Below are 26,822 nucleotides of genomic sequence, written 5' to 3'. Positions count from 1 at the left end.
AACAATTAATTATATAAACTAGAGCTGTGAATATCTCAACTGACCAATAATTGAAATCTTGATATTTTTTTATTTTTTTATTCTATAATTTGGGAACATGCATGAAATTATACTGCGGTGGGAGGCTGGTAACAGAAACAAAATCATGGGCGTCATATTGCTGAATTGTTATTATATATATTATTTTTGTTGTTCCGAAATAATTAGCTGCACTTTCTTGGCAGCTTCTCACAACTAGTGCCAATCATTGATTGAGCATCGTCCAAATCAGCTAGTTTTCTGTATTATATAGCTACAGTTATTTTTATGATAATTTAATATAATTAAATATAAAATAAATCAAATTATTTTTAAATTAAGGATAGTTACACCGTCATTTCCTAAACTTTGGTGAAATTGTAGATAAATTCTCCATAATTTGAAAAATTATATCTAATCCTCTAAAATTTGTTTCTGTATAACAAATAAATCTCTCCGTTAGTTAAAATTCATTGAATTTATTGATATTAGCAAAAAATTGATGAAATTCATATTTACTCCCGACTGACATAGTAATGACTCATTACAAGTCAAACAAATCTTTTTCTAATCAAATCTACCCTTATCAGGGTGAACAAATGAAGATATACCTCTCGCATGTATTTTCTATCTCATAACTTAGGGTCTTTCTACTTTTGGCACTATTGGTTATGGAATTCATACTTTTGGTTCCCTAACTCTTAAAAAGTAGCATATTTTAGCCTGTGACACATTCCTATTAGATATTTAACGAAAAAGGTCATATGGGTGCATGGATCAAAAATGCTATTTTTTTTATAATTATCGGACCAAAAGTGATAAGCTTGTAATAATGAGACCAAAAGTATAAAAACCCTGATGGCCATGTACTAAGCATGTAGCATTTTATGTTATATATTTTTTTACAAAAATGTGTCGTAAAACTAAAAGTGTTACTTTTAAGAAGTTATGGAATCAGAACTTAAGTGATCATAATTAATTAATATCAACTGTGATTTTATATATAGCCAAAATTTTAATTATAAAAACAATGGCTAAAAGTCATTGCACAGCCATAATAATTAATAAATACCACAATTATTTTTTTTATTTTTAACCGTAACAATTTATTGGTTTGCGTGCATCGTACACATGTGATTGATTAGTAAATCAACTGTCTCAAAAGTAAAATATCAATAATCAGCAGTAATATAAGAAATTTATTAATGGACAAATGGTAACAAAATGAACAAAAGAAAGAAATAATAAAGAATAGTCCCCACGAACACACCGCAAATTCTTTGTCACAAGCATCTGATTTAAGGACCGACAATCCCGTAAAAGAGATGAATCAGGTTATTAAAATCTGGAGCGCTTGCACTCGGGTGGAATGCCCTGAGGGAACCTGGGCATATCACCGCAGTAATTGTAGATCATATGCTTCTGGTGAACCCATCTCAACCTGTTTCTGCCTTTGGAATCAAGTTCCTGGGTTTGCCATTCCTCGTCACCGAAACTATCTGCCGATGTAGATCCGCAGGATCCGCCTATCGACCCGCTTACGCACGCGTTGATCTTGAAGTTCCTGTAGTAGGCTACAAATGGAGCCTTGGTCCAGTCTGTTTTGACCCGTCCGCCCTGTGTTGCCCAGTCATCTGCATTCCACAGGCTGCAGTGTACTCTCATGGGCTGACTTGTCGGAAAGGGGACTCCTCCGTGGTTGTGGAATACTCTAATTGGAATGTTGTCCACCAAGAATCTGAAATCATGGTTTACAAGTTTTCTAATGGAAAATTCTAAATCGAATCGGGTTTAGACGGTCTGAAACCAATTAAATGATAAGTACTATCTTGTCGTGTAATTAATGTACAGTTTAAAAAAAGCCACCAATTGATGGTAAGTGTGCTTGTTCCGTGATTAGTTTAGTTTGACTAAATCTAATTTGGATAAAAAACAATTAAAAGAAGGGTTTGAGACAATAATTACATGATGCGTCGAGGATTCCAGACGATAGAGTAGGTGTGGAATGCTGCAGAGGGATCGAACCAGAGACGGAACTGTTGCTCTTTGTCTCCTTTTCCCTGCGCATAAACGTTAGTGTGCACTGTGTAGGGTTCCCCGGAGGAGTTCCCCAAGAACTCGAAGTCGATTTCATCGTGTGCCGATCCTTGAGACGCCAACTGCACATTGGAATACAGCAAATTAAAGAACTAACACAGCTTTTTTCCTACTAATTAAGTGAAAATGGATGTACGTATACATCAGCTAGCACTGGAGACTTACGAAGAATGTAGTGACAGTTCCAGCAGAGTTTCCAGGGATGAGCCTGAGCTGCATGTCGAATCTTCCGAATAAATACTCATTCTTGGACTGGAAACCAGAGCCCGAATATTGGTCGAGCAACAAGGTTAAACCCCTCCCACCTTCGACGATTTTGCCACGCCCGTCGCCCCAGTTAACGTTAACGTCTTTGTAGAAATTTCCAGCTGACGGGGTTATGAAGCAAGCTATGATCATTGAAAGGGAAAGTATCATATATTTTGGTAAAGATATGGAATCAGAAGACAGTGCCATTTTTCTTTTTCTCCTGAAGAGAGGAATTGAAGTATTGGCTTCAGTGATGAAGGCTTTATCATCAAACCTTTCTTTATATATAGTTTGGGGGACCGCGGGGAGTTGACCAAAGGAAACTGTGGAATGAACTGTATGGTGTAGACAAGAGTTGGCTACTTAAATTTTATAGTTTAACACGCAAGTTGCAACATTCTTGCAATCATTGGCACTATACATGTTCCATCTTTCATGAACATGAAGGGAAGGATGCAAGAAGCTTAATCAGGAGGCGAGGTTTTAACTTTAACTTGGATTAATTTGATCAGATCAAAATTCATTCAGCTGTATTAGTCATACAGTTTAAAAACACTAACCAAATATATTATAAGTATAATTACACTTGTTATGCAATTGATTCAGTTTGGTAAATTTGATTTGGAGATGAAATTATTTTAAGGTTAATTACACTTGAATCCCCTCTAAACATGTGAAATCATACTTTCCTTCCAAAAAGTTCTAAAATGACACTTACACCCCCTCTGAAAATTCACACCTAACCCATTTCGTTATGGTTCGGATGAAAAATGTTGATATTTGTTAAAAAGAAAAATTTATATAAATTTTTAATTTTGTCCGTCATTTAACATTCTCGTATATATTTTTATACTTATAAAAGAATAAATGTAATTGATGTATATAGCCTAAGGAAAATCGTCCCATGAAAGAACCTCCAACAGTCCAATAAAATCCAAGATGTTAGAAGAAAAAAAGAAATGCTCAAGGCCCCTCCATCAACCCAACTACCCATATGAGGGGAAGGGCCTAAGTTATTTACAGATTCGGCCCAAGTATCCTAATAATCGATGATTAAACTGAGGCCCACTCCCAGTCATCCACACATGGTGTCTATTGGCCTGCCACGTGTGCCCTTTAGCCAATGTGGAAGAAAGCGAATTCAGGGAGGTTCCCTCAACATCCTGAAATCTTGAAAAAGAGAGACTTCTTGTTGGTTAAGGAGTGCTCCTCGATGAAGATTCTCCCTCAACATGAAAATAGGTTGTCGTCAACAGATTTAACAGAAGATAAGAACATATTACCACCTCTTACTTGAACGACTTGTATCCATTATTTCCGAAGATAAGGAGAACTTACAGAATCAGTCCACCCCTATAAATATAGGTTTGGTCCCCAGGCGGGGACACCTTCTAGACTTTGAATTCTTGCTATCAAACTCTCATTTTGCACTCTAAACACGATTTCTCTTGCAAAATTTGATCAATATACTTCAATTCTTAATTACGATATATTTTTTACGATTATTATCTCCCAAATTCAATACTAACTTGAGTGTTGGAGTGTTAACGTATTGTTTTGTAGGTTCCGTTCCTCAAGTTCCTTTATTTGTTGGTCCAAGTCCAACATCAAAGTCCAAGCTTGTTAGACCTGTGTTATTTTTGCACGCGTCAGTAATATACATATATATGGAGTGATGAGGTTCACATGATTATATTTCTTTCCCTTATATTGGAAATTTATGTAAGTTTTTTAATATTAATATTTTTTTCGTTCAAATTCTAACGCAACAGAGTCAAATGTAAATGAAAAATTTTGAAAGGGTGTGTAAATATAATTTTAAAATTTTATCGAGGGCAATTGTAATTTTATATTTTTACGGAGAATATAAGTACAATTGACCCATTAATTAATTTGGAGTATTGAGAAATGAGAATATTGGTGGCTTGACAGGTGTTTAAGTTAAAATATTTATTTCAATTGGCCATGAAATTTAGGGCTCTTGATCAAGGGAGGAGCAAAACTGGTAAGATCGTGGCAAGTTGGGGTATGGCCTTCTACTTTAGGGATGATAACAAAGTCAACACTCTTGTTCAAAACAAAATGACACTCTTTTGTCTTTTCTTTTTCCTTTTTTAGTAGATTAAGACAAAATACCGTGACTAGTTATAAATCATAGCCTTATAAAGAAAAAAAAAAAATCTTTCATAATAGTTTTGTCCGGCCATACATACTTTCGGGAGAAAAAATATCTAGTGATAAATTATTAACATTGTTGACAAATATATCTATATATATGTGTGTATATTAATTTTTATTTATTATAATAATAATTTTATATTTTTAAAAAAGTTATAATATTGGTTGATACGAGTAAATAGTTTTTGTTTGAGCAAGTCCGACTCAAGGTCTGTCGGGCCAAAATTTTCTGCAAGCTTTTGACTTTGAGCTTGCAAAAAATACATTAGGAATCATACATCTAAATCAGTAAACAGTGATAAGAAATGATAATATTTTTGTACGTGCAAACATTGAAAGAAAACTACTGAGGGAAGATAAGCCCCTTTTGTAGCTGGCTCCCTCTTTTGATTGGAAGAGCCCAATCCCCTTGGAACTTGGGAGGGTAGTTATTGGTGTGGAGAGACTCCAGCTATTCTCTTCCTTAGGCTAAGACTTTTGGTCGAGACGGGATTTATGTATGACTCATTCTTTAGATAAGACCCCACATTCTTAGGGGTAGTCAAACGATTCAAGGATCGTCATTCCTCTAAGCTATCATGTGTTAATTGAGTTTGTCCCCAGCCACGACGTCTGCGGTCTTCTTGGGCCTCTTGTAGCCTTAGGTATTCCTTAAGCTTTCTTTTATATTGGACTTTGTATTTTTCAAATATAAAATTTTAACTATGAATATTTAATAAAACAAATCTAATATAAAGCTGTTACTATTATAAATTATGTGAATAATGACAAGTTTATAAAAACTAAAGTTGTTACAGAGTAAAACAATGCCATGAGTGACATATTTGTTTTACTTTTTGTATGAAATAATTATAAATTTGACTAAATTACAATGAATTTCGTCACCAAGTTTAATATAATTATGAATATTTTTGTTAAAAAAATTATCAATACTATTCTGGTGTTTGGTGAAATTATGTAATCTTTGGACGAAAGTTTGAAATTATTAATTATACCCTAATTATATTTTTTTTTATTTTTTTAAAATAAAATTAAAAAATTATAAATACATCATCCATTTTGTCCATAATTTTTTATAAATTTTTTAAAAAAGTAATAAAATTATAATTTATAATTCATAAAAGTATTTTGATAAGTTCACCAGAAAATATACATAGAAACGTAACGAAACCTAACAAACTGAGTTAGATATTGGACACCCTTTAAAATCAAGGGACACTGATAAATTTTTAACAATAAGAGATATTTATAATTATACTAAATCTTAATAGTTGGTTATAATTTACAGTTCTGTTTTGGACATTTTGTTTATTATGAGAGCCTAAGATGCATTTCTTTTTTTTTTTCTTTTTACACATACTCACCTAGTTGATCCAAAAATCTTGAACCGGAGATCTTGGAATAATTTTCACCGTTTAAGTTACAAATATTTCATTGCCAAGAAATTATCAAAAGTATTTATTAGACAAAATTTTCATTTGCTAGGTGTACAACGGGTCAGCTGACTCACGATCGATACAAATCAATCTAGTATTGTTCTTGATACCACGGGGGATTCTGATTGGTAGGGGTGGCAATGGAGCGGGTTGGGATGGATTAGGGAAATTTGTATTAAATTAAATATTTATTTATAAAATTAAAAAATAAATTAATTATATACTGGGGAGGTTTTTTATGGACCCAAAATCGATCTCGAACCTCATTTTTCAGACTTGAACCCGTTTGAGTTCGGATTTAATTATCACCCCTAGTTCTAAGCCTTTAAATAGATTCTTGCCGGGTCCATCTTTTAAATCTAATATTGGTCACATGAACTAGTCTGATGAGGCACAGTCCAGACTTGCATCACGCTCCATTGAGCCTGTTTTGATTTTTATTTCATATAAAATTGAGGAATCTTTTGAATAACTATTCACATTTATGATTATTTTTTAAAATAAATAATAAATTAAATCAAACAAAAGTTTATAACTAAAAGATTGAGCAGTTAAAAACTATATAACTGAAATAATAATTTGGCTATCAAACATATAATTATAAACTTATACAAAACCAAGCCAAGAAAACTTGAAATAAACATTAAAAAAATATACAAAGAGCATTATTGAATTAATGTACTAATAAAAATTAAATGTTTAGAGTTTCAAAAATTTTAAAAATCTATTAGTATAGTCAATTTAATAAAATTAAAAAAATTACACTTGATACAAAATTAAAAAGAAAAATTGGCCCGATAGGGCCAACTCACTAGCCCAGAACCACGTATGAATACCTGGTATCAACTCATTCCCAATCGAGTCCTGGGCCGGACTAGCCCATTATTTTATTGGGCCAATATAGTCTTGGGCTAGTCCTGTCTAGCCAAGCCCACCACACATCTTGATGCTAACACAATTTATGGATTTTATTTCGATTTTAGTCTTATAATTATAGATGTTTGGCATTTTAGTTCTTTAATAAGTGAAATTTGAAACAACTTTTTCAAATTTTGCAATTTGAGACCTCATTTTGCCTGAATTAAAAGTTGACCTAAAAATCACAAGTGCAAAATTTAAGCAGTCATGTGACTTGCACATGTCAATTTTTGACAAAATATATCCCCAAACTATGACATTTATAATAATAATGGACGAAATTAAAAGTTATATTTTTCAAAGACTAAAACGTCAAACAACTATGATTTCCAAACAAAAATTGCAATAGGGCCCAATATATATAAGAATTATTTCGTATATAATTATTTCGGATTTTGAGTACCCCAAATTTCTTGCTAACAGTACACAGTCATAGAGGCTACAATTGAATAAAAGAATGAAAGAATAATATTTGTTTTCCCTATCAACACTGAAGATCCGGAAACGGATGAAACAAGCCAATATTCCAACTCACGGATTGTGGGCTTAGAATCTGGAGCGCCTGCACTCGGCGGGTGTACCCTGAGGAAACCTCTTGTTATCTGTGCAGTAATTGTAGATCATATGCTTCTGCTGAACCCATCTCAATCTGTTTCTGCCCTTCGCATCAAGCTCCTTGGTCTGCCATGCCTCCGTGTTGAAAGAGTCCGTGGACTTGGTCCCGCAAGACGATCCCGGCACACAGCCATTGATGTTGAAGTTCCTATAAGAGGCCACAAATGGAGCCTTGGTCCAATCAGTCTTGACCCGCCCGCCTTGTGTTGCCCAGTCATCGGCATTCCACAGGCTGCAGTGCACTCTCATGGCCTGGCTCTTTGGGAATGGGATTCCAATTGCTTCGTTGTTCCTGAATACTCTGATCGGAATGTTGTCCACCAAGAATCTGAAATTACAACAGAGAAACCAATTCCAGTTCAGTTAAAACTTCAAGTTCCCAGACAAGATTGAGATGAAAAAATGGCGGCAGAGAGAAAAACTAAGAAATTACATGATGCGCTGAGGATTCCAGACGATGGAGTAAGTGTGGAAAGCTGCAGTTGGATCGAACCAGAGATGGAATCGCTGTTCTTTGTCTCCTTTTCCTTGGGCATACACATTTGTGTGGACTGTGTACGGCTCGCCGGAAGTGTTTCCCAAGAACTCGAAATCAATTTCGTCGTGTCCTGCGCCTTGAGAAGACAGCTGCAAAAGCAAGAACAAACACACACTTTAGTACTGAAATTCACATTTATTTCTCTGAGTTATAATGAGCTAAGGTAAGCCCAGTGGCAGTGAAGGAAATTGCGAAACTTACGAAAAATGTGGTGACAGTTCCGGCGGAGTCTCCTGGGACGAGCTTGAGTTGCAGGTCGAATCTTCCGAATAAGTACTCGTTCTTGGACTGGAATCCAGAACCCGAATTCTTGTCCAGCGATAAGGTTAACATTCTTCCACCTTCAAGAATCTTGGCGCGGCCATCGCCCCATGTGATCTCAGCATCTCGGTAGAAATCAGCCGCAGCAGTAGCGAAACAAGCCACCAAGATTGACAGTAAAAGCATTGATAGATTTGACAGGGCCCCGGAATCGGAAAAAGTTGCCATTTCTCTGGTGGTATTATGGCTGAGACTGAGAGGAGACACAGAATTCAGGAGAGATTGTTTTTTGTGTTGATGGATGCAGTTGGATTGTGAAGCCTTCCCTATATATATATGCATTAGACATGCATAGGCAGCCAGCTGTAGTTGAGCTTGCTGGAAAAAGGTGTGAAGTAGTATGCGTGTTGATTAGGAGGGTTCCAGTGAAAATGAGCTGGATTTGATGGGTTTGGCGAACAGTGTTCCTGCAGAAATTGATTTTGTGGATTCACGCGCAAGGTATATATTTGATTTTGTGGACGAGTCTATCTGGTGTAATGTATGGCGAACTACATTCCACTCAGATTTCCACCAAGCTTAATTTGTAAATGACTTCACCTAATAGAGCTTCAATAAAAGTTTTAAGCTATATTAGGTTGAGTTTGAGCTCAATAACTCGTAAATTTGGTCGCAAACTCCTCGACTCTAATAGTATGGGAATTAGTCCTTCAATTTTAGGAATTATAGTCGTTTTGTGTGTGAGGCGTTTATATTTATGTCCTAGCTGATGTGACTGCGTATTGCATGGTTGTCGAAAGTTTTGAACCAGTATATTCGATACATACATTGAGGTTGTCGCTATCCACGAAATGATCTTCCACCCATCATGAGAAGATAGTGATCTCGTATGTTCTCTAAAATGTGTTGATCCTATAAGTCTGCAACCACAGCTGTCGATTAAATAGGAAAGATGTTTACTATATTGAGTAATTAAAAATACAATAAATTAAGAGTGGATACATAGTTATCAAAATCAAGTATGAGGATTGATTTAGAATTCGTGCCCTGAACTTTGATCGAAAGATAACTTGATAGAAAGACCGTATTTATATAATAGGCGCAGTTTAAGATTCCCACTATTTTTCACCTATTCAATAGTGACAGAGAAACTGGACGGTCATTCATGATGACGGGTACTCTTGAATTAATGAGTGATTTATTGAATATTATTTAATTTAGAGTAAGTTTTCGTAATAAACTGTATATGTGATACAAATTTATAATAAGTTGAGGGTGAACCTACAAAAATCACACACTAACTACATTGAGAAATTAATTTTGAAAGAGAGAGATGATTAATTGAAACATGAAAATTAGATGTGTCTAGAGCAAGTGCACAACCCATGTTGATTAAGTAATTAACTGGATAGACACGTCCATTCCTACATAATTAAATAATGGTAGTGATCCGGGTTGAATTATTCGATCTCCTGAGACGATCTCCCCGCAGATTGACTAACTCTTCCGAATCAGATTTTGGGTCCCCTGAGAATAAAACACGAACCGTGAGCTCGTCGGGCACGTCCCCGACAATGACCCTCCGACGCTCAAGTTAGGTTGATCGAGTGAAATGTATGCGATCTCAAAGTTCGATCTCAATTAATGCATAACAGTTACCTCATTTATGGTGCGTCGGGGTCTATTTATAGAACACAGTTGTACGTCAAGTACTGGGCCACGTGGCCTTATCTCGTCGGTGCGCATTCAGATCGAACGGTGGTCATTATCCGGGTCTTCGGTCAGTCTACGCGATCCGGGTCGGGTCAACTGCGACCCGCCTGCAACAAAATACGCGGATCCTGATCGCGAAATGACTATAATGCCCTTAATGAGGGGCGTTTTGGTCCTTTTGTAGGTGGAATATGTGGATACTCATCAGGTAGAATTGAAAGAAACAGTAATATTAAAGGGGGAAGAAAATAGCCTGTATTTTTTGTAGTCTCATTAATCTAAGATGATGAAAATATCTCATATACTAAACAAATCTGATCTGATGTGAAGATACTCTCCAGAAAGTTGCACAAAGGCATGCTAACTCCAACTCTGATTTAGACTGTGGACAAGTGAGATACGCGTCCTTTTATTTGGTCGCCCTGACCGGACCACAATCTCATACAAAGTATGTGCAGACTAACCAATCATCTTATATCTATGGTTCACATGAAATGATACAAGCTAAATCTAAGATAATTTACAATAATTTTTTTTAGGTTTGGAATAATTAGGAATACTTTCTCATTGTTTGAAAAATTACTAATACCCTCTTGATTTTAACGGCCGTCTAACAATTAACTCAATCTGTTAGGTTTTCATCCATTTTTTATAGTAAATTGACCAAAATACTATTGTGAATTAATAATTATAATTTTATTTATTTTTAATTTTTTTTTATTTCTTTATGGACTAAGTGGATAATTTTTAAAAATTTCTTCCATCTCGTTAGATTTTTTATTTTTAAAAAAAATAAAAAATAAAGTAAAGGCAAAACGTTGGCAATTTCATACCTTCATCCAAGGATTACATAATTTTATCAAACATCAGGGGGGTGTTTTGTAATTTTTCAAACGATGGAGTATTCGTAATTGATGTGCATAAAAATAAGTTGACCCAGAAAGGCACAAGTGATCCGAAAAGAAAAAAGAAACGAGAGGCCCATAACATCTTAAGAGGACTAAGAAGACCTGACAAGTGCCCTTGGCGGGTGCCCTTAGAAATTAGATTGGCCGGCTGCTTTGGCTGGTGCCCCCTAGAAAACAGATTGGTGAAGGGAGGAGGCTCAAGGCACTCCCATACTCGGATCATGATCAATACTTCGACAAATATTCGGCCCAAAAAGCCTACACGCGTGGCAACCCACTCTTCCATATGACATCTCACTCTCTTACATGGTATCTCATCAACCTTGAGATCAATATCCACATTGGACCATATCAGTCTTAGGAGGACTCCTCTTGGCAACTAGGACAACCCAGGATAAGGGAAGGGTCCCCAAAACACTCTTAAACCTAGAAGGGACTCCCCGCAAAATAGGATTCTTCGTAGAAAAGAAGTCCTCTCCAAGCAAAGACGTGTTGTTGTGAGCTGATCAAGTTAAAAATAAGACCAAGTCAAGTCTTATCCACATATATTTGACCCTTTCTTATGAGGATAAAGGAGGTGAGCAGAGTCCCAGCAAAGGGGGACGCCCCCGCTATATATACAGGTGCAGTCCCTCAATATAGACATCTTCAGTCCCCCGACAGGGATACCTTCCAAAATTTGGAAAATAGTCTCTATTCTTACTTTAGCATTCGAATTGCACTCTAATTACAATTTCTCACGCGAATTTCTTCCTGATTTCTCATCACGGTTTATATTTACGTTTATTAATTCCTAAATTCGAGACTAGTTTGGGCATTGGAGTGCTAATGCCCTTTTTGCATGTTCCCCCTTCAGTATTTGCATTCTCTTTGCAATTGGACCTGGGCGTTTTTTGAACGCATCATTGACGCCGTCTGTGGAACACTTGAGTCAAATTGTAATTTTCAATACCTTGAGGAAATTCTAAAGCAGATAAAATATAGTTATAATCAACAAGCCAAAAATGGGCTGCTATAAAGCTGAAATCATATATCAAATTTCTTTATTACAATACATCACTCATAGTATAGGCTACAATTGAACAAAAGAATGAAAGAATAAATAATGGTTTCTATCCACACTAAAAATCAGGCTAGTGAAGAAAGAAACCAAACCCCTGGATTCCGCGCTTAGAATCTGGAGCGCCTGCATTCTGCGGGTATACCCTGAGGAAACCTCTTGATATCTGCGCAATAATTGTAGATCATATGCTTCTGCTGAACCCATCTCAATCTGTTTCTGCCCTTCGCATCAAGCTCCTTGGTTTGCCATGCCTCCGTGTTGAAAGACTCCGGGGACTTGGACCCGCAAGAGGTTCCGGGCACGCAGCCATTAATGTTGAAGTTCCTATAAGAGGCCACGAATGGAGCCTTGGTCCAATCAGTCTTGACCCGCCCGCCTTGTGTTGCCCAGTCATCGGCATTCCACAGGCTGCAGTGCACTTTCATGGCCTGGCTCTTCGGGAATGGGATTCCAATTGCTTCGTTGTTCCTGAATACTCTGATCGGAATGTTGTCCACCAAGAATCTGAAATTACAACAGAGAAACCAATTCCAGTTAGTTAAAACTTCAAGTTCCCAGACAAGATTAAGATGAAAAAATGGCGGCAGAGAGAAAAACTAAGAAATTACATGATGCGCTGAGGATTCCAGACGATGGAGTAAGTGTGGAAAGCTGCAGTTGGATCGAACCAGAGATGGAATCGCTGTTCTTTGTCTCCTTTGCCTTGGGCATACACATTTGTGTGGACTGTGTACGGCTCGCCGGAAGTGTTTCCCAAGAACTCGAAATCAATTTCGTCGTGTCCTGTTCCTTGAGAAGACAGCTGCAAAAGCAAGAACAAACACACACTTTAGTACTGAAATTCACATTAATTTCTCTGAGTCGTAATGAGCTGAGATAAGCCCAATGACAGCGAAGGAAATTGCGAAACTTACGAAAAATGTGGTGACTGTTCCGGCGGAGTTCCCAGGGACGAGCTTGAGTTGCAGGTCAAATCTTCCAAACATGTACTCATTCTTGGACTGGAACCCAGAACCCGAATTCTGGTCCAGCAATAAAGTTAACATTCGTCCACCTTCAAGAATCTTGGCGCGGCCATCGCCCCATGTGATCTCGGCATCTCGGTAGAAATCAGCCGCAGCAGTAGCGAAATAAGCCACCAAGATTGAAAGTAAAAGCATTGATAGATTTGACAGGGCCCCGGAATCGGGAAAAGTTGCCATATCTCTGTCGGTATTATGGCTGAGAGAGAATTCAGGAAGAGATTGTATTTTGTGTTGATGGATGCAGTTGGATTGTGAAGGCCTCCCTTATATATTATACACAACACATAATAGGTAGCCAGCTCAAGTTGAGGTCGCTGGAAAAAAGTGTGAAGCATCCATCCGTGTTAGGCGGGTTCAGTGAAAATGAGTTGGATTTGGCCTTGGAAAGGACAGTTTTCCAGATATAGAAAAGGGCAAAGTTTGCAGATTTACGCGTAAGGTATATATTAATTTTTGGCATTGTTCCTCTCAACGACTAAATTCCACTTTGTTGCCGTGAGATTCCGGGAAGCTTATAGGCCGTTGGTTTTGTTTTTTCGTTTTTTTGTTTTTAATTTTCATCATTTCTAAATAGAAATTCTCTTATTGACAGGACTGGTCCCTAAAGTTTATCTAAATTACAATAGCAGGTATTTTTGTAATTGTTTGATTGCTGCACACACATATTTTGAGTATGTGATTGAAATATTGTCTCCATATGTATTCATCTTCACCCCGCTCCCAAAATAATGAAAATAGAGTTTATACAGATTATCCCTTGATTCTGAAATCTTTACAAATATTTTCTGTCCACAATAATAAACATAAAATATTTATATTTAAAAAGATAAATATTATTTTATTATTCAAGAAGAATATAATTACTATTGAAATTTAGCTCAACAGTGAAATATTAACAGGAAAAATATATGTAGATGCTAATTTATATATATTACATAATCTTTTTTTATTTTTTAAATTTATTGTTATGTATTATATGTATTGAAAGATTTACAAATTCTTATTAAATTAATAAATATGTTATGATTTCTACACTTAAAATTGCTTAAATGTTAACTTTTAATATAGTAATATTTTAAATATTATATTTTTACACACAATTATTTATTTATAAACCAATTTAAATAATTATTCTATATATTAACTCTTTTAGAGATATTTGTATTTTTCATATGGTAAATCCATAAAATTGTAAGGTATATAAATAATGTATTTTTTAAAGATACTTGTTAGATATATGAATATATATATATATATATATTATTTTAAATTATATTTGTGCCACGTTGAAACTTTATCCAATTAGTGCCATGTCATCTTAAGGGTAAAAAGCTCCTGAGCTATTAAAAAAGATCTAAAAAAACTTATGTGATATATATAATATAATATAAGGGTAATGTTGTTCAAAATTTTAATTGTATGAGGTAAGTGTTATATTTATTAATTTAGGGGGTAATTTGTTACATGATACATAGTTCAGGGACAAAGTGTATTTTATCCATATATCTTTTAATTATACATAATATATATATAATTTTAGTTATATATTTATATATGCAATTCTAAATGTAGGCCGTTGATTCAAATTAAATAAAATCCGAGCCACTATTTTGATCAAATAAAATATAAATCATAGATTTGTTAAGTTAAATCTAAACAGCTTGATTTTATTTTGACAAATTTGGACCTTTGATTTTGTATTACTTAAATATAGGCTATCGATTCATATAAAGAAATATCCAATGATTGATAAATAAGAATATTTTTATTATTTTAAATGTCAAAAACCAAAAATCCACACATCAATGGGGTGTGTATTACAAATCCAAGTCAAAGAGAGTATTTTGCCCATTTAATTTTATCATAGGGATTTTTATTTTGGTTTTTGCTATTTTATTTATTATAAGAGGTTTTTTTAAATCTTTTTTAATAACACATAGGTAAATTACATTTGACCCCGCCAAATAACGTCCTTTGTCATTAAAGAGTACACCCCATTAATTTGATTTTAATTCATTTAGCATTTTAATTTATCCTATTTCAAATTTCCACAGCATTCTCGAATCAATCCGCTACTTTTGTCACGGAAGTTTTGGTAGAAAATTGTGGCAAATAGCCCATTTTTTGTAGTCTCATAAAATTCCATATAGTATATACAAATCTATCGGTAGTATAACTTGTATTAAAGCAAAATATTTTTGTACGTGACAAATGAAACATACTTGAAAATTAGTCAAAATTCGATGAAAAACAACTTGAAGAAACCAATTTGGACCATGACTTAGCATAGACATATTAGTAGAACGAAATCTAAAAGAAAAACGACACTGGAATCTGTATGCTTCGTGCAGACAACACTAATTCTATATGTTCCGTGCAGATATAATTAGAATCAACAAGCACAAAAAATGAGCTGCTTCCGAGCATAATATCATTCCTCAAATTTCTTTATAACAATACATGACTCATATAGTATAGGTTACAATCGAATAAAAGAATGAAAGAATAAACGTTTTTTTTTATCCATCAGACAAGTGAAGAAAGAATTTAATAATCTAAATCCCTGGATTCAGCGCTTAGAATCTGGAGCGCCTGCACTCGGCGGGTATACCCTGAGGAAACCTCTTGTTATCTGTGCAATAATTGTAGATCATGTGCTTCTGCTGAACCCATCTCAGTCTATTTCTGCCCTTCCCATCGAGCTCCTTGGTCTGCCATGCCTCCGTGTTGAAAGACTCCGCGGACTTGGACCCGCAAGACGATCCGGGCACGCAGCCATTTATGTTGAAGTTCCTGTAAGAGGCCACGAATGGAGCCTTGGTCCAATCAGTCTTCACCCGCCCGCCTTGGGTTGCCCAGTCATCTGCATTCCACAGGCTGCAGTACACTCTCATGGCCTGGCTCTTCGGGTATGGGATTCCAATTGCTTCGTTGTTACTGAATACTCTGATCGGAATGTTATCCACCAAGAATCTGAAATCCCAACAGAAAATTAAGGTCCAGTCAGTTAAAACTTCAAGTTTCCAGAAAAGATTAAGATAAAGTGATGGCGTTGGAGGAAAAAAAAACAAGAAATTACATGATGCGCTGAGGATTCCAGACGATGGAGTAAGTGTGGAAAGCTGCAGTTGGATCGAACCAGAGATGGAATCGCTGTTCTTTGTCTCCTTTGCCTTGGGCATACACATTTGTGTGGACTGTGTACGGCTCGCCTGAAGTGTTTCCCAAGAACTCGAAATCAATTTCGTCGTGTCCTGCTCCTTGAGAAGATAGCTGCAAAAGCAAGAACAAATACATGTCACTTTAGTACTGAAATTCACATTAATTTCTCTGAGTCATAACGAGCTGAGATAAGGCCAGTGGCACTGAAGGAAATTGCGAAACTTACGAAAAATGTGGTGACAGTTCCCGCGGAGTTCCCAGGGACGAGCTTGAGTTGCAGGTCGAATCTTCCAAATAAGTACTCGTTCTTGGACTGGAACCCAGAACCCGATTGCTGATCCAGCGATAAGGTTAACATTCTCCCACCTTCAAGAATCTTGGCGCGGCCATCGCCCCATGTGATCTCGGCATCTCGGTAGAAATCAGCCGCAGCAGTAGCGATATTAGCCACCAAGATTGCAAGCAAAAGCATCATTAAATTCGACAGGGCACCGGAATCAGAAAACATCGCCATTTCTCAGTTGTTTCAGCTAAGAGAGAGAGAGAGAGAGAAAATGCAACTGGGAGAGATTGTGTTGTGCGTTGATGAATGACACTGTTGTTATATATAGACAGTGGGGGGGGGGGGGGGGGGGGCAGAGACAGCTGTAGTTGAGCTTTTCTTTGATGATCAATAACTGGAAAGGGGGAGTGTGAAGTGAAGTATCCTAACGCGGAGCGGTGAAAATGAGCTGGATTTTAATGGTGGATTAGCCGTTGGCAAAAGGAAAAACGTGTGCCTGTTTCCGCGTAAGGTATAAGTCGATAGACTGCCCTGGTTGAGCCTTTCTGTTTTCTAGTACTGCTCCTTCCACCAACATTCTTAACTTGAGCTACTCCACCATAAATAAATGGATTTTATTATAATTTTAGCTAAGTCCAACATATTTGTCATAATTTTAACTATGGGACTAAAATTTCGATTTCGCCTGCAGAAACAATGATCAGTACTTATTGCATAGCCATGATTAATTAGAGTTGATCATTATATTTTTATTTTTAGATATGGCAGAATTGTACTTCTTCTAGTGGAAAGATGCAGCAGGATCTTGGGCTACATTGATGAAACTCTACATATGAGGTCCATAGAAATTTGTAGCAGTAATACATCAATTCAACAATATATTAGTATGATTAAAATCATTAAATAAATTATAGCAATTTAATAAATAAATTATAATAATTTGATTAAAATGAGATAAGTACCCAATATTTGGTGAGACTCGAACTTGTTCATAAAACCTTAGTCTTAGTTTTCATCTTAACCTTAATCAGTAAATTAAAACATCATTAGTAGAGATAATCATTAATAGTATTAGCAATTAAAATAAATTCGATATTCATTTTTAATCTATTTGTTTTTTTAATTTAACAAGTCCTAATAATTAACTTATAATTTTTTATATTTGTTTGTGAGTATATATTATTTACCAAGATACACAGCATGCAACCTATTTTATTACTTATAAAGTTATGTCAAAATTGAGTGAATATCATGAATTAATCTAAGATAATAATAATAATAATGATGGTTGGACAATTTTAATTATTTTTTTATTATTTTATTATATATATATAATGAGATCCATCCCTATTTTTGTACTTTGGTTTAAAAAATTATCTTTTAATTTAATGCCTTTTTTTACATAATGAGATCAACCACTTTTAAAAAATAACTTATATTTTTTATTAATATTAATATCTATATAAAATTATGTGCAAGTATTTTGATAATTTGATGTATATATATATTTTTTTACTTTTACTAATTATATTACTATTAAACTAGTTAGCAGTTTATATTTATGGTAATAAATTGAAAATATTATACCATATGTATAATATTTTTATAATTAATATAATAATATTTAATATGATTTACTTATAATAATAGAATTTTATTTAATTTGTTGAAAACTCGAGCTTTGGCTTGAGCTCGAGCAATGAAAAGAAAATTCAAACCATAAGAGCTTATCGAACCAAACTCAAGCTCAAACCATGAAAAGAAAATTCGAACTCAAATTGGAGCTCACAAAAATTGATCGAGTCCGACGCATTTACACCCTAATTATTCATGTACGTTAATGTTGAGAAAGTGTCAAATATCTATACAAATGAATGAAATAACATATGGATTAGCCAAATATCCAGACCTTTCGATGTAATTTAAATAAATTTAGGCAAACACCCTATAAATTCTGTTGAGTCTTCTACAGGAAATCATTATCTACTGCACGCATAGGATGTATCATTAATTGTACTGTCGCTGTTCATCTGGCAATGTATGTTTGGGTTTCGTAATTTAGGTGGTTTGATGTTTTTGTTCTTCACTTTCTAAGGTTGTATTTCTTGCATTTTTAAAATTTTTATAATTTTAGTTTTTTTTCGTTGAAGTTCACTTATATCGTTGGAAAATTTTTGTTTACCTTCCAATAAGTTAATAATAAGTTAATCGGGTATAAATATGAATTTTTATTTAATTTTTTTTACTAATATCAATAAATTTGGTGAATTTTAAGTAACAAGATGATCTATTTATTAAACGGAAGGAAATATCAGGAATAATAAACGTAATTTTTCAAATTATATAAAATTTGCACATAATTACAGAAAAATGAGGGGAAGACAATTTAATTATTCTTTAAATAAACTTCTTTCCTGTTTGCTCGACTTCATTTATTTAAAAGATCTTATAAATTTATGCATTTTAAAATATATCACGTGAGTTTGTTAGGTGCATGTTTGGGAGCACTTTTAAAATGAAAGTTCATTTCGAAAACATACTTCTTAATGAGTGTTTCTTTCAGAAGTCCTTTAATATTAATAAATATTTAATATAGGTACATTTTAAAGAGCTCTTTGAAGGAATAATGTATTTTGGGTGGTGGAAAGTTATGGTCAACTTTCGATTTTAATTTTGCGAACAATAACTTAAAAAAAAAATAGCATATTTAGTCCAATTTCTACCATCTTCCATAAATATTGGCCTTCCCCATTGTCATGGACAGTGTAATATATTTTTTTTTTCGTACGGCGTCTTAGGTTACAGCACTCTGCATGCGTCGGCAACGCCCATTTTATGCCCAACGCTCACTCGGTGCATCCTTGGCGCACGCCTTCTCGTGGTCGTCTTCTATGATTGCCCAAGTAGGACCACATCATAAGTCCGAGACCCATTTAATATGCCAACATCAAGCAATACTCCCACACGGTATGCTCAACATACCTTCTTGTCTTTCGGCATGGCTTCACAATTTGCCCACAGTGTGGCGTTGACAGATCCCCATTGATAGCTAGAACATCAAGCAATACTCCCACACGGTATGCTCAACATACCTTCTTGTCTTTCGGCATGGCTTCACAATTTGCCCACAGTGTGGCGTTGACAGATCCCCATTGATAGCTAGAACCCAATACCGTGTGCAATGAGTTGGATCACGAGATCTTAAATTGTTTGCCTCGACGTCTAAATCACGTGCCGCTTGAACCATTGCATAGCCTACGACTTCTGTATCATAACCCAAGAGTTTCAGCCTCACCTGATCGTCCATCGCTGAGGATTTGCCCATGCAATACTCTGAAACCACAATTTCGCCACGACACTGACAAACTCCAAACATCGTCGTCATTTCCTACTCAAACGGAACTGTCTAACTCTGAAACATATTGGAGGTGCTCCCAACACACTAAGGATCTCACCAAAGAAACAGTTTTGTAAATCTCCAAAGATAAAACAATCTGCTTCACACATTTGTCTCCTACTTGCTCGCAGGGAGGCTCCCGATCGTCGCCTTTATATCTTCGTGTCCAAACATTCTCGGAATGACTTAATACTTGGCAGATAGCATCCCCACAAATCAAGAAAGTTCCCGTATAAACAGTATTGCAATCCTCAATCGGTAAGAGTCTCTGCTCGATGGCCGTTTGTGCACCTCCCATAGCTACCCGTACGTCCTCCGCAAGTCACTACCGGTCGTCTTGTCCAAGGAGCGGCCAGCGACACCAAGGCTAGCCGTACTCCTAGCACCTTTGACACACATTCGACCGCACAATCGCTCAATCAGGACAACCAACAACCTTCATCGACAGATGTTGGACTCCACAGTTTTAGTGTTTTTAGGCATAGGTCATTTGTCTTGTACACTTGTAAATACTTATGTTTACTCATGGAGGACTTTGTACCTCTTGAGGTGCAATGTTCAACCTTTTTATTATCTAATACTGTAAATAGGAAAAATCTTTTTAAAACTATTATAGTGGGGAATGAGTATCACGAAGCTTGGTGTAGTCTATGTACTAGTGTACCCCTTAAGGCAATCCTCCTGCACTAGCATCATTTGTACAATGTTCAATTGCTTTCCTCTATCATTGAAATCTACATTTTGAAATTTATATTTACTGCATTCGTACTGCACCTTGCTTGCTTGTGTTGTTGCTGTCGGATTTTGTGTTGCTATTCTTGTCGAGCCCCCGTGTAGGTGTCGGCTGAAATTCTATTGTTGTTGTTGAGCATAAGTAGTCGTTTACTGCGGACAACTAGTCACACAGTGCCCCTTTCCCCGCATTGAGGAAGGCACTCCATGAGACCTAGTCAGAATATAAACCGACTCAAATAATTGATTTGAGTGTCGAAAGGGCATTGCTAAAAATATCTCTACGTGGTTCTAATATGTTATTCTATTTTGCAGGGTTACAATCTTGAAGGAGAGTACCCTTGCATTTGGAGCAGTTATTACTAAACGAATCACTAAAAATACTGTTTTTTAGAACAACATATTTCAAATTCTTCTAATATGAGGTTTCACGAATAAGTTATAAGCCCATCAAACGTGTGGATATGTACTTTATTGTATTTTGACATTTGAACAATTCTAAAGGTGCTAAGACCAGTTGTAACCAAATTGTGGACTGGTCTACCAATTCCGATAATAGGATTTTTTAATTTGAAATTATTAAATTAATCATAAAGTTTTAACATTTGAATATTAACGAATAATAATGTAATGAAATTAGATTTATATATATATAAAAGAACACAGAAAAAAAACATAGACATGGTTAATTAATGTATGATTCATTACCAGTATATGGGTAATTAAAAACATTCATATATGTATACTAATACAAGGAAAAAAAGACCCTTTACATCACAAAAGTCAGTTAATGACGTGGTCAACACTAATTTTAGATATAATAATTATATCTCTAATAAGATAATTTTAAAAATTAATTATATATAATTAATTCATTTTTTTTACAAATGTGACTTCATGTCATTTTAACATCACCACAACACAATTCTTTTAAACTATTGATCATCCCGAAACTGGTTTTCTTTTGCTTCTTTTTTTTTTATATGTGAGTTTTTGGTTTATATAATTTATTATTATTATTTATAATATAGTTTAACACGTGCAATATTATTTATTATATACACGTAAAATATTACGATGGCCAGTATGTCTAAATAAAAAGAAAAAAAATACAATTTTGGTCTACTAATTATAGGGTGGTTCCACTTTCAATCTTATCAGATTTTAAATTTGCAATGGTAAACTATAAACACATTTAGTTCAAATATTGCCAAAAAAGTAAATTGGTTGGAAATACCACATCTTGCATGTGATCTACTTAATTTTAGACTTTTAAATTTTTCAGCCACTTGCTGCGTGGCATGAGAGACGTAAGAAAAATAATAAAATTTTAGCCCTATAACTATAGAGCTGGTACATTTCGTCCAAACGTCACTAGGAAAAACATATCACGTCATCAAACCTAGCTTGAAAATTAAAAATTCATATACTAAAACGGTTAGTTGTTAAGCATGTGATAATTTTGGCAAATTTAATATTTTCTAGCAATATTTGAACTAAATATATTTTTAATTATAGTCCTCAATTACAAGTTCAAAATTAAAGAGGGTCATTAAAGATGACACCCCCTATAATTATATATAAAACTAAAATTATCTTTTTTCCAAGAAAATAATAATAAACTAATCTTGAGAATTAAATAGACTTATCTAATCTCTGTGGTCCTTTAGCGTTTGAATCATTAATAATCTGAAATTAATTTCATTAATTAGAAAGGATTATTTTCTAGGCATGGTGGTTAATGGAAAATGACGTCCCTACACAAGAAATTTCCATGACAACGTTAAATTTTAATGCGCATAAGATTTTCTATTTCATATCCAATTATTTTTTTATTACGTTCAATATACACATCATAATTAAGTGTATAAAAATAATATCATATAGTTTATTTAGAAATTTTTTTTATAGACGTAGTATGTTAAATAAAGTAAAAGATGAAATAAAATCCAATCCAATTTTAGTACCATTATTATACAGAACAAAGCATACAATAAGTCAGAAAAAACAGCAAAGAAGAAACAAAAATGCAACAAAACATTGGTATTTTGGTATAATCAAAGAATCACATCCCCTTTCTTGTTCAAAGTCCTTATTCCGTAGCAATTTAACTCTTTTCCAGGGAAAAATATAAATAAACAAAAAAGAAAGAACACGAAGTAGAACATATGAATCATGAAGAAAATACATTGAAACTGGGTCGACGATGACGGCCTGGAAATTGTTGACAATTCCACGTACCCTTAGAACCTAGGAAGCCTGCATTCCTTGGGAAGCCCCTGGGGGTACCTTTTAACATCTGTACAGTAATTGTAGATCATTTGTTTTTGTTGCACCCATCGGATTCTGTTCCTCCCATTGGCATCCAGTCCCTGAGTTAGCCAAGCCTGGCTGTTCGCAGCCCCGTTGCAGGAATTCGTCCCTGTTGCACTCACAACACAGCCTGTGGCATTGTAATTCCGGTAAGTGGCGGTAAAGGGGGCCTTGGTCCAGTCCGTCTTCACTCTCCCGCCCTGCGTTGCCCAGTCATCGGCATTCCAGAGGCTGGCTAATAACCTCATCGGCTGGCTGGTCGGGAATGCGACTCCGTATGCAGCGTAGTTTTTGAAAACCCTAATCGGGATGTTGTCCACCATGTATCTGCATGCATTGAGAAATCACCGGTGGTTTAATTTAGTCAGCTAGCGTGTAAGGGTATGTTTGGTTTGATCAATTTGGAATAGGAATTTCACGTTCAAAACGATAAATTCTTTAGACTTGTTTGGATAATTTTATATTTTGAAAAGTACTTTGAATTACATTTTGTGGTATTTATTGAATTTCAAAAATTATTTAATATATAATCTTTTCTTAAATTCGTACAAGATCGAGAACAGAGTTTCAAAAACATACATTATGTTTTGCGAGTTCCAGAGAATACTGTAAGTGTGGAATGCAACGGTAGGGTCGAACCAGAGGCGGAACTGTTGTTCCCTATTGCCTACTCCTCGGGTATAAATGTTGGTGTGCACGGTGTATGGCTGCCCGGAACTATTCCCCAAGAACTCGAAATCAATCTCATCATGTGCCGATCCTTGAGACGCTAACTACAACATCACATATGGTCACAATCACTGTTAATTACTTAAATCCTTACACATAACAATACATATTATCACAAGTTCATAGAAATTAAACCACAAAAAAGGGCTTACGAAAAACGTTGTGACAGTGCCAGCTGAGTTTCCAGGCACGAGCTTAAGCTGCACGTCAAACCTTCCATACAAGTACTCGTTGTTGGACTGGAAACCAGAACCCGAAACATTGTCAAGGGACAACGAAAGAACTTGGCCCCCGTTGAGTATCTGAGCCCGGGGGCCACCCCACGTTATGGTCACATCTTTATAGAAATTGCCGGCTAATGAGGAACCTAAGAGGAACGCCAGGACAAACAAAACCTTAAGCATTTCAGAAACCCTAACACAAGAATCCATGAATCAAAATTTTTGTTTTTCTTGTCTTAATTTTCAAGAAGAAAAGGGAGAAATAAATGGAATTGAATGGTCGAAGATTGTTGCTAGGAAAGGTTTAAATAGGGGAAAATCGTACGTGGGACTCATGAAAAATATAGTTGACATTCTCCATAGGAATAAGTAGCACTAGTTGACATGTCCAAAGGGATGGAGAGGTATAATTAATATTACAACGTTCTGCAAACAGCTGGAAATGTTTCTTTCTTGGGGTAATTTTACTTGGCATGGAATAGCACCTGATTTTTGGTGGTTGGAGAGGAAAAGCGTGTTTAATTAATTGCAGACTTTTTTTTTTTTTGCATAGTCTATGCATAGATTTTATATGCATTTCTTTTGCCAATTGGAAGTAGTCGTTTTCGGACAACAAAGTTGATGTCATCTCCCCTTATAACCGCGTTTCTATAACTTAGTTTTACGTGAAATTCTTGTCTTTGAATTTTAGTCCTATCAACTAATATGCCAATTGTTTCCTTTTCTTTTATTATTATTAATTATTAGTATTTTTTTTTTTCGTAAAACAGGTCTGGTTTGATTGTGCTTCATGAAAGAAACAAAACCGCGGAAAATATACAGCTTGTTTTCAATAAAATTACATTTGAATTCATAGATTTGAATTTAATTAAGAGAATGAATTGAGAACAAAAAATTTCGAATGCCTCTATCAAAAATAATTCAAAGTTGATTAATATTCAACAAAAATATAATTTAAATTTAGAGTTGAAAATTTTGAAATTTTTTATATTTATAATTATTCAAATAAATTCAAAAAATTTATTACTAGGAGTAAAAAATTCATAACTTCAAATCCATCAACTAAATATCATTCCATATTCTTCCTTTATTTATATAAAATTCGAAAATGCAGCTGGGATTTACCTCCCATTTCAGAAGTATTAATTTCATTATACTTCAGCTTTGACTTTTAATACTCACCCAACTTTTTATATAGTATAATTAATTGGCTAATACACTTTTTTTTTTTTTTTAAATAAACACTCGAAGGTGGGGGAGGCTTTTCGGGGTCCCCATCCCTTTTTCATTGAAAATAAAGTACAGTACGCATTACAACAAAATCAACAAACAAAGAAGTAGGGGTACTACTCCTTTATATTTTTGTACGACCTTAACTATTTAGTATGTTCCCTTTCTTCTTGTTGATTCGATTTGTCTTTATCCTTGGACCACACGAGGTACTCCTCTGTTTCATCACACGGATTTTCACCTCCGTATTCTTAACCAAGTACTCCGGTATCCTGTCTACGAGGAATTGATTTATGGGCAGTCTGTCCGGGGAAGCCAGCTCTTGTAACAGCTGCTCCGCCGAGTTTGTATCGACAGGATTGCGATTGGTCGAGCAAGTCGGGTTGCGAATCTTCAATGGGATGGCATTACTAATCAAACTCTCCTCCTCATTTGGATTCTGTTGGAGAAGCATGATAGCATTTCTTACCTAGTGTAGGTTGCGAAGCTAAGGGCAAAGGAATCAAAGGTGGGAAAGTTGTAGAATTTCCATCTCATTAACAAATTGGATGCTTGCTGACGTGGAGTGTGACATGTCAACATTTATTTGACAACAAGAACGTTAGATAACAACAATAAAAGACGTTAAACAGAAATGCGCTTCTTGATTGAACATATAGACAGACATGCAGTAGCAGAAACAGAGCAAGTCTTATATTGTTTTGAAGTGGTAATTATATTGTTACCTCAATTAATTTATCATGTCTCATAAACTGAGAATTACATCAATATTAATAACGAAAATAAATTACAATAAATTCACAGGCGGTAAGACAAATGCTCGTACATCTGGTGAAATTCGAGCACATCACCTTAAATTTATTGGTTTACTATGTAATAATAATTATTAATTAATTATATATGTTAATATTAATAATTACCGTACATTAATTATTTTAATGATCAAAATTTATAATATAATTATAATCGATTCACATATTCCGCTTTAAAAAAAAAATCAGTAAACTCTAAATTTGATGTCATTTTGTTCAATTTCTTGACTTAATCCTCTGTTCTTGTTCTTTTTAATTCATGATGATCATTTGGTTGGTGGATAGCTTATCATCATGTCCACCATACTCATTTTTGTTGGCTAATTAATTATATATATTTTTTATTATTTTATTTGTCTATTGGCAGAAACAAATTTTGGTTCATTACGCCACGATCTGCTACATTGTGGCTTGCATGTATCTAACCTTCAATTTCTGTACACACTTCACATTTATACCACCAACGCCCTTCTCCCTTTTATCTTTTTTCTTTTCTTTTCTTTGTTTGTGGAGCACAGCTGAGCAAGGCATCGTTTTTCCAATTTTGTACAGCTGGTTATTGCGTTATTTTACTTTAAATTTGGGAAAAATACAAGCAACTCTCCTGTGATATCGTAATGAGCAAATTACTCCCTTGTGAAAAAATAAATAGTGATTTACCTCCCTATATTTTTTAAAATACAACAAGTTACCCCCCTATGATTTTTAAAATGAAGCAATCTACCTCCCTATATAAGGAGGTAAATTGCTTCATTTTAAAAAGTATAGGGATGTAAATTGTTATATTTTTTTCATAGGGGGGTAATGTGCTCATTTTTAATATCACAGGGGGATAAATTGCTATTCACCCCTTTAAATTTTATAAACGAGGACATATAGGAAAAATAAATATTATTTTTTGAATATATCTATTATCTCATGAGA

The 26,822-nt window shown here is 34.9% G+C and overlaps 5 protein-coding genes across 5 annotated transcripts; all 5 read right to left on the bottom strand.

Annotated features, from left to right (window-relative positions):
• Positions 1–1,196: 1,196 nt before the first annotated feature.
• LOC105165571 (xyloglucan endotransglucosylase protein 1) lies at positions 1,197–2,638 on the bottom strand. Its single transcript, XM_011084628.3, has 3 exons — positions 2,281–2,638; positions 1,984–2,177; positions 1,197–1,756 (listed from the first exon to the last, which is right to left on the bottom strand). The coding sequence occupies exons 1-3, from the start codon at positions 2,569–2,571 to the stop codon at positions 1,357–1,359; spliced, it is 885 nt and encodes a 294-aa protein (XP_011082930.2). The 5' UTR covers positions 2,572–2,638; the 3' UTR covers positions 1,197–1,356.
• A 4,618-nt stretch (positions 2,639–7,256) lies between these two features.
• LOC105165570 (xyloglucan endotransglucosylase/hydrolase protein 24-like) lies at positions 7,257–8,628 on the bottom strand. The gene is made up of 3 exons (XM_088876202.1): positions 8,251–8,628; positions 7,945–8,138; positions 7,257–7,839 (listed from the first exon to the last, which is right to left on the bottom strand). The coding sequence occupies exons 1-3, from the start codon at positions 8,536–8,538 to the stop codon at positions 7,443–7,445; spliced, it is 879 nt and encodes a 292-aa protein (XP_088732328.1). The 5' UTR covers positions 8,539–8,628; the 3' UTR covers positions 7,257–7,442.
• A 3,308-nt stretch (positions 8,629–11,936) lies between these two features.
• On the bottom strand, positions 11,937–13,353 carry LOC105165807 (xyloglucan endotransglucosylase protein 1). The gene is made up of 3 exons (XM_088876203.1): positions 12,909–13,353; positions 12,603–12,796; positions 11,937–12,498 (listed from the first exon to the last, which is right to left on the bottom strand). The coding sequence occupies exons 1-3, from the start codon at positions 13,194–13,196 to the stop codon at positions 12,102–12,104; spliced, it is 879 nt and encodes a 292-aa protein (XP_088732329.1). The 5' UTR covers positions 13,197–13,353; the 3' UTR covers positions 11,937–12,101.
• Positions 13,354–15,417: 2,064 nt separating this feature from the next.
• Positions 15,418–16,776, bottom strand: LOC105165569 (xyloglucan endotransglucosylase/hydrolase protein 24-like). Its single transcript, XM_011084626.3, has 3 exons — positions 16,408–16,776; positions 16,099–16,292; positions 15,418–15,992 (listed from the first exon to the last, which is right to left on the bottom strand). The coding sequence occupies exons 1-3, from the start codon at positions 16,693–16,695 to the stop codon at positions 15,596–15,598; spliced, it is 879 nt and encodes a 292-aa protein (XP_011082928.3). The 5' UTR covers positions 16,696–16,776; the 3' UTR covers positions 15,418–15,595.
• A 5,845-nt stretch (positions 16,777–22,621) lies between these two features.
• On the bottom strand, positions 22,622–24,226 carry LOC105165572 (xyloglucan endotransglucosylase protein 1). Its single transcript, XM_011084629.3, has 3 exons — positions 23,788–24,226; positions 23,486–23,679; positions 22,622–23,233 (listed from the first exon to the last, which is right to left on the bottom strand). Exons 1-3 carry the CDS (start codon positions 24,064–24,066, stop codon positions 22,837–22,839), a joined length of 870 nt encoding a protein of 289 aa, XP_011082931.2. The 5' UTR covers positions 24,067–24,226; the 3' UTR covers positions 22,622–22,836.
• Between the last annotated feature and the right edge of the window lie 2,596 nt (positions 24,227–26,822).

The sequence above is a fragment of the Sesamum indicum genome, linkage group LG12 (assembly GCF_026168435.1).
Source record: "Sesamum indicum cultivar Baizhima isolate 11 linkage group LG12, ASM2616843v1, whole genome shotgun sequence".
Lineage (NCBI taxonomy): Eukaryota > Viridiplantae > Streptophyta > Magnoliopsida > Lamiales > Pedaliaceae > Sesamum > Sesamum indicum.
The sequence above is the reverse complement of the archived record's forward strand: the minus strand, read 5'-3'. Positions and strand labels throughout refer to the sequence as shown.